This window comes from Sesamum indicum, linkage group LG10 (assembly GCF_026168435.1).
Source record: "Sesamum indicum cultivar Baizhima isolate 11 linkage group LG10, ASM2616843v1, whole genome shotgun sequence".
Taxonomy (NCBI): Eukaryota; Viridiplantae; Streptophyta; class Magnoliopsida; order Lamiales; family Pedaliaceae; genus Sesamum; species Sesamum indicum.
The window spans coordinates 1,747,856-1,760,886 of NC_142666.1; the positions used below are offsets into that span (position 1 = coordinate 1,747,856).

Consider the following 13,031-nt stretch of genomic DNA (forward strand, 5'->3'; position numbering starts at 1 on the left):
GATCTTCCGTTGAGGGGTGCTGTCTGTATTTATAGAGAAGGAGTCCCTCTATACAGAAACTCTATAATGAGCTGCATGTCCGAGAAAGAAGGCGAAAATTTAGGGATAAGACACAATCTTATCTCTTCCTTGAGTAGCACGTCTTTGGCTGGAGGCGTTCAACTTATTGAGGGCGCCACCCTTCTCCTGGGTTGGGCTTGGTAGATAGGTTTAAGGTCCAATAGGCTTTATACTAAGCTTCATTCTTAGATCAAATTGGGCTTGCTTGATGCATTGAGTTCCCTCTCGGATTGAGCCTTTCGTATTGGGCTTCCATCTTAAATCGAGTCTGATAGCTTTTCAATGAATTATCATCATCATGAACTGACGAAATTGATTTGGGCTTGAGATCACCTCTTGGTCCAAATTTTTTAGGCCATATTCAACATTATTAATTTTGAAACACTTCTTATTATCTTCATTCCCGATAAATATATAAGAAAACAAGAGGGGAAAATGACCCAAATCCAAAACCGTCGAAGACTAGCTGCCAATCCCAGTTCTCCTCCAACAACTCATCCACATCAAGAACCAGAAACAGCTGTCCTCCAATTATTACTCGGATAATCATTATTTATTCAGAAATACTAAGAAAATAGAAACCCATCGTTATGTCCGAGCTGTCCAATCCAAAACATTCATCAGGGAACCCAATCACAACAAGAAATTCAAGAAAAGGACAAATCCCTGACACAAACCAGCCTTAGTTAAAACAGGGAGTGACAGATATATGTACAGAATGCCCATTGCTGGCGCTTAGCATACGTGCAACCCAGCTCATCCCGCACGCACGTACATGCATCCACCCCCCACCCCAGATCATAAGGGTATATATATACGTATTTGTTGTTACTTGACCTTTCCTCTTGTGGGTCTTTGCTGTTGTGCACGAGATGGATCCATGTTCTTTCGTGCGGATTGTTATCGGGAACTTGGCCTTGAAATTCCCGGAAAGATCCCATCTTTCATCTCTTTCCTTCTACTGTAAATTCAAGCTCAAAGGGTTTCCCACTCAGGTTTCAGATGTTTCGTTCCTTGCGGCTGAGAGCGACGCCGTTGATAGCAGAATCCAGTCCTGTTTCAGCTTGAGGAAGCAGGAGTTGGAGAAGTTAGTGGACAAATCGAGCAAGTTTTCTTGTTTGAAGATTGAGGTTTACAGGAGGAGTAGCGGTGGGAGCAGCAGTTGTGGCTTTGTGAAGAGTGGGAAGCTTTTGGGCTGCGTTGCGTTGCAGTTGGATTTGAAGAGTGTTCTTGAAAGTAATGGGAACAATAGGGGATTCCTGATTCAGAACGGGTGGATCTTGGTTGGTGGGTCGGATGTAAAATTGCATTTGAATGTGAGGGCAGAGCCCGACCCGAGATTTGTTTTTCAGTTTGATGGGGAGCCGGAGTGCAGTCCTCAGGTTTTCCAGGTCAACGGGAATGTGAAGCAGCCTGTTTTTACCTGCAAGTTCAGTTTCAGGAGTTCTGGGGACAGGATTTCAAGATCCAGGTAAATATATATTCGTATTGCTTGGTTTCCAAAGTCTTTTTGTAAACGATCTCAGATTCTGACTGTATTCTTGTTTTTCAACAGATGTTCAGTGTCAGGAGCAAGAAGCAGTTCGTTCAGCTGCTTCAGTTCCTCCAAAGATGACAATGAACAGCCTCTGAAAGAGCGAAAGGGATGGTCAATCACCATCCATGACCTGTCGGGCTCGCCTGTGGCGGCTGCATCCATGGTTACACCGTTTGTACCATCACCAGGCTCCGATATGGTCAGCAGGTCGAATCCTGGAGCATGGCTTATTCTCAGGCCCGGCCAGAACACCTGGAAGCCTTGGGGCCGCCTGGAGGCCTGGAGAGATTGCAACGATCTTGGCTACCGATTTGAACTAATCCCTGACGGTGGCGTGGACCCAATCCCACTTGCCAATTCCAGCATTAGCACGAAAACTGGAGGAAAATTCAGCATAGACATCACCACTGGCCCAACTCCAGTGGCAAGTGCTAGTAGCAGCTTTGATCTTAGTTCGGGGTGTGGTTCTGGGTCGGATTTTGGATCGGCGGCAGGGTCTGGATCTTGGGCACACCTCTTGTACAGAGGATTTGTGATGTCGTCTACCGTGGAGGGTGACGGGAAGTGCAGCAAGCCGGAGGTGGAAGTGGGTGTGCAGCATGTGAATTGCACGGAGGATGCGGCGGCTTTTGTGGCTTTGGCGGCTGCTATGGATCTTAGCTTGGATGCTTGTCGGTTATTTTCGCAGAAACTGAGGAAAGAACTGAGAGAACCGGATCTTGGGTAGGGCCAAGGGCCATTCTTGGCCCGGTTCATAATGGGTTTGCAGATCTAGGGACTAGGATTCGCAGTTGACTGACAGCAGCATTTACTTCTTTCAGTTTCTTGTTTTCAGTGTTTCTTGCCTGGAGTGTACAGTGCATCGGTAGTACTTTTTTGGTTCTTGTTCTTGCTTTAAATGTACATTTTGCTCAAAATTTGTACATCAATAATGACAGTTCTTGGATTTCAGTTCCTCATCGTTTGGAATCCTATGAACTAGATGCTTCAAGGTTGTCATAAAATGATACCTGGTGGAACTGGAAGTCTGAATTCATCATTCATTGTATGAATCAAACTGTTTTCTTTTTGGGTCCACATTGAACTTCGAAATGATGATAAAAAAGCTTCAATTTTAGGTTGTCAAACAGATGGAACTCTAATCAACTGGGGACGCAAGATTCCTATTTTATATGTACCAAATTCACGAAACCAACCCATCTAACAAGGCATGGATAACAGCGCTCTTACGATTTTTGGGTCTGACTTCCAAGCCTCTATAAGATGTATTGCTTAGAGATCAAATAAAGAACAATGTTCATTCATGCACTACCAGATTTCTGTCCCCTGGGTATGGTGATAGGTGGGCATGGTTCTGTTAACCTACCATTCTTCCCTTGTATTTGTGCAAATTCAATGTATGAGAGCTAGTGTAAGAAAAACTGCAGATGGGACAGTATTATATTTGCAAGTCAATGCATTATGTCAGTGCATAATATTAGAAGCTTCCTCAATTCTTCTCTCTTTTACCCCATTGCCAAATGCAGACTGTTCCAGGAAGCAAAAACAGAGAAATGTGGAACCCAACTCTAACATAAAGTAAACTGACAAACATAGATTACATACCATCAGCTTTTGGTTTTTTCAACTAGCCTGCATTTTACCTGCAGAATCGAGAGTGTGTTCTATCCGGGAGAGTAAGTTACGTATCACCCAGATGAACACTATGAGAGCCAAAATGTTGGTAAAAAGAACGAGGCGTGAAAACTTTTCAGCTCATTGAAATTGATGGACCAGTACTCAACTATCCCATATCTTCACTCTGCAACATCTTCATTTTCAGTTCCTTCAGTTTGTATCTCAGGGAGCATATCAAGATCAGTGCGTACATCTTTCTCTTCCAAGGAATTGGAAGAATCTGATGAATCAATAGGGTCTGCCTGAACTTCTCCAGGATTTTCACTAATTGCAGATTCCAAAACTTCATTTGCACCATCAAATATATCTGATTTCTTGGCCTCGGTCGCCTCATTTTTTTCGGTTGCAGATCCAGTGTTGATCACTGCTTCAGCAGAAACCTCTGATCTGGCGATCTTGATTGATGCAGAAGAATCCGTATTATTATATGGATTAGAGAACTCCCGAAAGTTAGACTCTGCACCTTGGGATTTAGAATGACTGGTTGAATTAGAGCCCGGCGGATTCTTTTCCACATCTAAGGTAGAATAATTGGCCTCTTTGAAAGCAATACTTTGCAAGTTGGATCCTTCTGTGGGAGCACCCTCGTTGACGATTCCCTTATCATCACTCATAGTTACATTTTGCAAGGATAAGTCTGGATTGTGTGTTGTCACCTCAGTTGAGTTGTTGCTTGTTTCTAATTTATCATTTAACACTTGTGAAAATGTGTTATTTGGAGATGAGCCATTCTCCGATTTCTCAAAATTGTTTTCTTTCGGTCCACTGGTGGTTATATTTGTCGGATTATCATCTTTAGCCACTTCACCACCTTCCACTTCCAACTGTTTCCTTATCTCACCGTTACTGGTTTCCTCGACGTTACTCCCTCTCTTTTCCTGTTCTTCATTTGAGTTTCTGATACGTTCATCCTCATTTTCAGCAGTTTCTGTATGGGTATCATGAGTCACAGCACTAGAAGCGTCATCTGCCTTGTAAGGTTCAACACGTGCCTCATGCATACTCCTATCATGTTCATCACGATCAGCATCTTCAGCAGAACTTTCCTTCTCAATTTGATCATTGGCATCATCCAAAGTTTTCCCTTCCGTCTCGTTCTCAACAACATCACCTCTCTCCTCATCATCAACAAAATCCTCCCCTCGATCAACTTCTATATCTAATTTCTCTAGTTCATGTTCGTCTATCTCATCCTCCTCCTCCTCAACCTTCTTGTCTTCAGGCCTTTCTTCTTCATGCTTACTTTCATCAACTTCTTCTTCAGAGGTTTCCTCCTCTTCTACTGCTTCATCATGCTGCTGGTTCTTAGTCATAGTCTCCTCGCCTCGGGGATGGACATCTTTCCTTCCAAGTTTTATAAATCCACCACTACTTCGTATATGAAGAGATGCTTTTGCATCATTTTCATCAAATTCTTTCTTCTTATCATGAGAATGCTTAGCTTGGTAAATCAACCAAAAGCAAACAGCAAGAAACAGACCAATTCGTAGAAAATGCTTAACCTTGATTCCTTTGGATCTCTGGTTCCTACTAGAGGATTGCCTGTACATAATAGTTTCCTCAAGAAGTTTCTTTCACTTATTATAGCAATGTCCTTAAGAAGATTCCTTCACTTGTTATCTTCTTCTCACTTCTAAGTGCTACAGAACATGCTACAATACAAAAGAGCATACATTAAAAAAAAATAAGCTAATAATATGAATCAAAGTCTAACATTAATATGAAACAATACATTCATGTTCTCTGAATTTCAGCAGAGTTAAGCAGCTTTTCTTGCCAATACCACATGCTGAAAGAAATTACATGCCAAAAATGGCATTCTATACACAAATTTTGGGGAAACCGCACTCTTGGTTCCACATGATAGATGGTGTTGCACCTTTAGTCTCATAGGCTAAAAAATTGTAGCATTTGGGACAAAAAATGCTACACTTTTTTATCCTAAGGTACCAAATGTGCAACAACTTTTATCCTGTGGGACAAAAAATGCTTCGACCTTTTATCCTATGAGACCAAATGTGCTAAGCCCGTAAACTATGGAACCAAAAGTACAACCCTCTCTATCTTGTGGCATCAGAAGTGCAATTTTCCCAACAAATTTTGTATCTGAATATCAGACTAGAAGACGAATACAAACTAAAACATATGGATAGCACAAGAGAACACTCCACGAATATAGACAAGACCAAGATAAAGAATCACACTCGTCCAGAAACCAAGGGGCACAAAGGAAAGTGGATAAAGTTTCATTTTAAAGAAGTACACTAATGCCACACCTCGTTTCTACAAGTTTTGTTTCTTGAGGAACTTCTGGAGATCATCGAAATCTTTCTTTCTTTATAAAACATGCCACCATGCCAGGGACATACACCAATTTAATATATGATCACATCATATACCATCCCCTAATCCCTTCTTGTATGCAAGATTACATTGACTGAACTAAGAGAATATGCAAAGTTTTTAATTACTTCCCAGATATACATAAGTACAAACTTTTTGCAGCTTCAAAAGGGAGTGATTAAATCATCCTTAAAATTCCACACACTTAACTTCAATCACAAAAAGGCTGTCTTCAGCACTCCATCATCTTGATCCATCTTTCACTTTCTTCTTTACTTCTAACTAAAAAAACAGAAAGAGAAAGCCTTGATAGAAAACCTGAGAACACATAAATCTTACATATAAAAGCCAAGTACCACACATCAAATCCCGAAGACAAGTAAATGAAGAAACTCCGAAAACCTCAAGCATAAATCTTTCAAAAATTAACAAATTGTTGAAGTGAAACCCCAACAAATATGGAAAACCCATTTCCACAAACGCTTCATTACAGACAACAAATGAACGCACGAATTCGAAGAGTTCATAATTCCACTCAGTCACCCATAACCATAATAACCATCAACTGTTCCTAATGACAGCCTTAAACACTCAGAAACATTCAAAAGGCAAACAAATTATATACAGAAAACAACAATACGAGAAAGAACAATACCTAGAGAAGAAAAACAGCTCAAGAAACTGGGAAAAGAGGGTCTGCAAACAAGCAAGCAGTGAAGTAACTAGAAAGTGGTAATTAAAGAAAAAAGAATTCTTTTTTTTTTTTGCAATTTCAAGCTCTGAGGCCAAGAAATTTGCTCTTCTCCAGATTTCTCCCCTGTTCTTGCAATAAATGTAAGAATGTCGTTCTAGCAACTTCTGCTAAGGAGCGTACAGACACAGAGCTATGGACGGACTGTTTTCAGGCGTTCCCACTGAGAATCATATACCCCGGGGTTCGGAGTTATATCCATTTGATTCCCTACAATCTCCTACAGTTAATTAATGGGCATCAACGTTTTTCTAAAGTCAAACCATAAAGCGCTTTCTGTAGTTGGCCAATCAATAAAAATGAATTGGAGTTGTTAGTTCAACTGTGAACCTTGTGAAAGGTGATATCACTTGGACTCGTGACTTTGATATCAACTCCATCTTCCTCTTTTTTTCTTGGCCTCAAATGATTTGGTAAAAAGAAAAGAAAATAAAAAAAGAATAAATTCCTTTACAATAATTCTTTTTCCTATTTTGATTGTATTAAATTTTAAAATAAATTACAACGGGCTTTCATGATATTTATCATAATTATAAATATTATTTTATTATTTAAAAAATTACAAATACCTTTTAAAATTAACGATCGTCTAATAAATATCCTTATAATGGACTATCATGAAAGAATATTTGTTAAATTATTATATGAGGTATTTGTAATTTTTTAAATAACAACAACTTATTGTAATTTACTCTAAGTTTTATTAAATAATTGAGATTAGATGCAATTTAATGTCAAATTTAATGAGAAAGGAATTAAGGGATTAAAGTTTTTTTCACAAAGACAAAATAATATCAAAGGTATATTATCGATTAATCCTCCACTCGTACTCTTTATTTATTTTCAAATAATGACTAATATATATGGTGCGGCATGCCACGTAATTGGCATTTCATTTTGTAAGGTATTTTCATTTTAATTTGATATGAGCATAATAATTTTATTTTGAAAAGACGACTTGCAAGAAAAAAAAATATTAGAATTTATAAGCTGTTCAAAATTTTTATTTGTGTTATGTATGTCTATATTATCCGTTGCCAAACAAAGAGTTTGAGGCGAGCAAACAGACAGTGTCAAATAATGCTGCATGTGCCATCATCGGATTACCTCACTGTGCAAGGTATTGGGCACTCTAACATCATATAAATCCGTAGCAAATAATATCTCATACAACAAAATATCAATCATGTCGAACGCAAATCATTATGAATTAATTATGATAGTTACTTTACTGAGATATTTAAAAATTATATATGAAAAAAATAATATTAATCTTTAAGCGCTTTTTTTTAGAAATGAAGAATAAAAAGATTCAACATTATCAAGAATTTGAGCTCACAAAATATTAAAAAGTAAATTACAATGATCTCCTAAGAGGTTTTTTAGAATAATTATGAATACTTTCTTATTATTTGAAAAATTACAAATATCTCTTAATGTTTGATGAATTATGTAACCCTTGGATGGGAATACGAAATTATCAACTATGCCCTTACTGTATTTTTTATTTTAAATAAAAATTTGTAAGAAATAAGATGGAGTGGATGGAAAATTTGAAAAATTATAAAAAAAAATTATGCACTTAGTCAATAAAAAAATCAAAATATTTTAAAATATAAATAAAATCATAAATTTTATTCTACAAGGGCATTTTGGTCACTTTACTGTAAAAATTAGATGAAAACATAACGGAGTGAGTTAATTATTAAATGACCATTAAAATTAGAAAGTATTGATAATTTTTTGAAATAACAAGAGAGTATTTATAATTATACCAAATATAATAAAAAATTATTGTAATTTACCCAATATTAAAAGTGAAAGGTGAACTTTTTAGAGATATGATGATAAAAGTAAAACAAAAAGAATGAGGCGTGAGGTACATTTCCGTACCAATAGGTGCCCAACTTATGTGGTCTTCACTTTTTAACTCTACCTATTAATACTATACGCGCTTTTAGTTCTTATTAGCAAGTAATTATCAGTAAACGCTCAAATTAATACATCTCATAAGACACGTTTACTGCATGAACGTTGCAAAAAGGAAGTAGTGCTGTCGGTAGATCACATATTAATCCAAGGGCCCATGGTAATATCCAGCCCACTTAAATGGAAAGAATTATGTGAACTTGGGCTGACAGCCCACTACAAAATAATTGGATTAGATTTTCTATTACTAATTTTCATTTTGCCCCTCCGAATTATGCTTCTTTCTGTATTCTGGCCTCTATTTTTTTTTTTTTCAATTTATCAACTACACGAGTTTTATACGTTATCAAAAAAAATCATCACATGCAGCTCACATGAGCAAGAATATACTTTACTTCTAAAAAATTACTCATAAATTTGGTAATTTTATGTCGGACTTTATCTTTTATTGCAAGAACATAATGTACTCCTAGAATATAAACTAGATCTGATATTTTGTGACGAAAAATTATGCTTGTGCCCGCGTGTGACCATTTCTGGTCAGAATTCCACCATAAAATGGTCTAAAATGGTAACTTACAAAACTCGTGCAGTTGGTTTAACAAATTGGGGGGAAAAAATAGATAAACAAAGTACCAAAAAAGTTATAGTTCTGAGGGCAAAATAATTTTAATCAAAAAAATAATATTGCATTAATATGCAAATGTTAGTGTATAAAATCTATGTAATCGATATATTTAAAATAATAATATATTAGATATAATATCAATGTAATATGAATATATGCAACAAAAATATCCAAATTGCAAATTTGTTGATTGTGCACCCTAAAAAAATACCACTATTATTTTTAGATAAGTTGGTCCGTAACGCCTTTAAAGTCTCATTCAAATGCGTTAGAGCGCAATTGTCAATTGTTTTATGGGCATAATTAATTGTACCACACCTTATAGTGTCTATGCCTACTTGGTCACGAAACTGCGTTTTGGTAAGTACTACACTCCATACTTAATACAGTTAGTGGTCATATTATGGCCTATATACTCTTTTATTTCAATAGAAGTTCCCCCTCTCTGGCAAAATTATATATTTGATCCTATAATTTTAGATTATTAGTGTTTTTAATCATATAACTTACTTTATTTACACATTTAATCCTTTTCTCTGACGAATTTAGTTATGAACATGTCACATTTGATCATTTCTTGGATAATTAGTTCTGTGTTGATAATTTTGGTCCTAACGACCTATGATTATAGAACAAAAAATGAGATCTTTACAGTGTGAAGGGGACCAAAGTTGTTAAAAAAGATTAAATGTGAGATGTTTAGGATTAAATTCATTAAATAAAAGGACTAAATGTGTAAATTGAGTAAGTTAAAGGACTAAAAGTTTTAACAACCTAAGTTATAAGGCCAAAAATGTAATATTATCTTTTCTTCCCCTCCCTCTTCTCTCACTTCCCTCCTTTTTGATAGTGGTATTTATAGGGTCATTTGAAGATGTTTTAGTAGCAAATTTTCATGAAATGTTTCTGAGGGCTGCCATCATAATAAATTTTTATGAAATGTTTTTGGATGGTTTTGTCCCAATTATCCTCATAAAATATCTTCCTCAAATATTTGTCGGGGTGCTGTAATAACAAATTTTCATGAAGTATTTTCTTGGATTTATGTCATTACCACGTAAGATCGAAGATTCGTAGCCTTCCTCACTAAATCGTGATACACACAATGTACAAAGCATTCAAGTAACACGACCGCCAAGGACTTGGTAATAGGCTGAATCATGGGCGCGCTTGTGAGTCAATTTGAGGAGGATATACCTATAGAACACAGAAGAGATGCGGAGATTTTTCAAGCAACCCACAAGCAGTGAGATGTACCTAAATACCTGTATTATTATACAAGAATTCTATTTTGTACAAACAATAAAATTATGTGGACATATTATATATTACTATTAAGGGTTAATTGCAATTAAGTCCCTTTTAAAAATGTAAAATTACACATTTCTCCAATTTTTTTTGAAATTATACTTAGACCCCTACGAAAAATTCATTATTTACATTTGACTTCATTTTATTAGAGATGAAAAATGCTGATATTAGCAAAAAAAAAAAAATACATAAGTTTCTAATTGTATCTCTCATTTAATGTTTTCATATAATAAATTTGTATTTATGAAGGAAAAAATACAATGATGTTAACCTCACTTCATATATATATTTCATAAGTACAAAAAATTACATGGAATGTTAAATAAGAGATAAAATTAAAAATTCATATAATTTTTTTGTTTACATAAATATTTTCCATTCAAACCCTAACGGAAGGAAGCCAGGTGTAAATCAAGAATTTTCGGAAGGGGTAAGTGTAATTGGTCTTAATAATATTAAATATCAACACTTAATACGTATCTGTAAACTAATGCAATATCCTTTTAGTGTTCATTTTATTCTCATCAATCAATTATATGACATAATTAAACTAAATCTCTTGTTAACAACAATACCTACCAAATTAATCAAGTACAAGTTCAATCTGCAAAGAGCAATTATTATTAGGTTGATGCCTTATATATAATTAGGTTCAAATCCCAAAATTGTGAGTAGAGTAATAAATTATGTACAATAATCTGTTCTAACGTTTGGCATAGTGACGAATACTCTTTCGTTGTTTGATAAATTATCAATACTCTACGATGTTTGATGAAAATATGTAATCTGAGATGAAGGTTTGAAATTGTCAATTTTACTTTTATTGTATTTTTTTAGATAATTAAAAAATTACAAAAAAAAAGGGCAAGGTGGAGGGATAAACTTTAAAAATTATAACAAAAAATTATCCATTCAGTCCATAGAAAATTTTGAATTTTTTTTAAAAATAAATAAAATTTTAATTTATAGTCCTCACGGGCATTTTGGTTGGTTCTCCACAAAAATTAGATGAAAACTAATAGAAACTAACGAATTGAGTTAATTGTTAGACGATTGTTAAAATCAGAAAACTATTTTTTCATACAATTTAGGGGGTGTTTGTAATTATGCCAAACTAGATGCAGGGAGCTCGTTATACCCTTTTAAGTATTTATAGTCTATTTATGTAGTAATTTCTTGTTTTTTTTTTTTGGTTTTCTTTTAACACATTTGTTAATTTGGAAATATGAATATATCGAATTAGTTTTTAAATTTAAATATAATGAATCAAATATTATTAAAAAAACCATATCCAAACCAAAATATGAGAAGAACTGCACGTGGAGGAATTGATACAATTCTTCATTGATTTAGCCACTGGTATGATGGTGTACACCACAAGTTACACATAATAGGCATTTTTGCTTTCTCTTGACAATAAAAGGATTATCAAGAAATCCTCTTTATTCATTTATTTCGATAAATCACGGTATGTAAATATAAAAGGATTTGCAAGAAACCCTCTTTTCTTCTCCAGGGTTGTACGTCCGCATGCCTAGTAAGGGCGTTGGCCAATGTAATTGCCAGGAGGGTCATAGTTGCAAGAAATGAACCACCACCCGTTGTTGCATCGAGCCCTCGCACAACCTACCCGTACCGAGTTGCGCCACACCACCTGCGTGTAGTGCAGACACTCTCCGCCAACACAAGAATTCGACGAGTAGTCGTAAAAGGGCTTCTCCCTTACCCACAACTCCACCGCGGCCCGGCCTGTGAACTCGCCACTGCCCTTGGCAAGGTTCTCCCCGTATGGCCGGTTGGTGGAGTGGACCAAGTTGCAGTCACCAATTCTTTGATTGACGTAGTTTCGGGCAAAAGCTGCCACCTTTTCGTCCCATGCTATGGGTCCAACCCCCACCTGGGCACGGGCGGCGTTGTGGGCAGAAACGTAGTCCTGCGGGGAGTTTTGGGCATGGCATGACGAATATTGTAGAATGGTTGCAATAGCAAAGAAAAAGAGAGCTACTAAAATAGTTTTATGCATGTCTAGTTTGATTCGGAGCAAAATGACTGATTCATGCAAAATGATGCACAAGAAGAGGGTATATATAGGTAGAGTAGCATGGAAATTTTTGGCATTCTCAATAATGGATTTTCTCACATCTTTACTATTCATGTCACGTTTTTTCTTTGGATTAAATATATTTTTCGTCCTTAATTTTAGTTATTTGGTGTTTTTGTTCTTAACTTTCTCAAGTAGCATTATGGTTCTGTAATTTTTTAATTTAGGTCACCTCCACTAACAAGAAGGGTGTGGATTCTGACGAAAAAGAACTAAAATCTTAAAAATGAAAAAAATACAGGACCAAAATGCGACTGTGAAAAGGACGAAAATGTCAAATGACTTAAATTACATGACCAAAAATAAATTCAAGCCTTTTTTTTCCCCTTCTTTCTTTCTTCTACGCAGGATTTGACGTTATAGTGTAATGCTTTTATTACATCATTCTTTACGTCGTCTTCCTAAAATGATAATTAAAAACTTATTTCATTCGAAAAATTATATAAATCAGAACAACTTATCTTCCCTTCAAATTTATAGTATGTGTGGCATACTCAAACGAGTATCACATTAATTAAACAATTTAAAAATTAGCCCTTATTTTTAACAATAAATTTCAATTGATAAAAAAAAAAATAGACCACTATTTGGTTAATCAATAATAATGTGACGGAGATAAAGATATATCAAAATTCATATGTATTTAGATTGAAATGAAATAGGAGTCGTGTAAAAGTTACAAAAAAGAAGATAT

General features: G+C 35.5%; 3 protein-coding genes across 5 annotated transcripts; 1 reads left to right on the forward strand and 2 right to left on the reverse strand.

The window, feature by feature from the left end:
- Positions 1-769: 769 nt before the first annotated feature.
- LOC105172657 (uncharacterized) lies at positions 770-2,674 on the forward strand. The gene is made up of 2 exons (XM_011094174.3): positions 770-1,531; positions 1,616-2,674. Exons 1-2 carry the CDS (start codon positions 933-935, stop codon positions 2,322-2,324), a joined length of 1,308 nt encoding a protein of 435 aa, XP_011092476.1. The 5' UTR covers positions 770-932; the 3' UTR covers positions 2,325-2,674.
- A 400-nt stretch (positions 2,675-3,074) lies between these two features.
- Positions 3,075-6,578, reverse strand: LOC105172654 (uncharacterized). 3 transcript variants are annotated; one of them, XM_011094173.3, is made up of 3 exons: positions 6,273-6,578; positions 5,828-5,899; positions 3,075-4,926 (listed from the first exon to the last, which is right to left on the reverse strand). In XM_011094173.3, exon 3 carries the CDS (start codon positions 4,822-4,824, stop codon positions 3,394-3,396), a length of 1,431 nt encoding a protein of 476 aa, XP_011092475.1. In that variant the 5' UTR covers positions 4,825-4,926; positions 5,828-5,899; positions 6,273-6,578; the 3' UTR covers positions 3,075-3,393. The 3 variants fall into 3 exon arrangements, with proteins under 3 accessions (XP_011092475.1, XP_011092474.1, XP_088742007.1); XM_011094172.3 differs by lacking the exon at positions 5,828-5,899; XM_088885881.1 differs by lacking the exon at positions 6,273-6,578 and having other exon boundaries at positions 5,828-5,913.
- Positions 6,579-11,556: 4,978 nt separating this feature from the next.
- Positions 11,557-12,302, reverse strand: LOC105172653 (pathogenesis-related leaf protein 6). Its single transcript, XM_011094171.3, has one exon. It carries the CDS (start codon positions 12,257-12,259, stop codon positions 11,771-11,773), a length of 489 nt encoding a protein of 162 aa, XP_011092473.1. The 5' UTR covers positions 12,260-12,302; the 3' UTR covers positions 11,557-11,770.
- Positions 12,303-13,031: the final 729 nt, after the last annotated feature.

Bases quoted from the DNA above. Each gene is read 5' to 3' on its own strand.
- LOC105172657 (XM_011094174.3), top strand. From the start codon at position 933: ATGGATCCATGTTCTTTCGTGCGGATTGTTATCGGGAACTTGGCCTTG. The intron at 1,532-1,615 runs GTAAATATATAT...GTTTTTCAACAG, and splicing joins GACAGGATTTCAAGATCCAG to ATGTTCAGTGTCAGGAGCAA.
- LOC105172653 (XM_011094171.3), bottom strand. From the start codon at position 12,259: ATGCATAAAACTATTTTAGTAGCTCTCTTTTTCTTTGCTATTGCAACC.
- LOC105172654 (XM_011094172.3), bottom strand. From the start codon at position 4,824: ATGTACAGGCAATCCTCTAGTAGGAACCAGAGATCCAAAGGAATCAAG.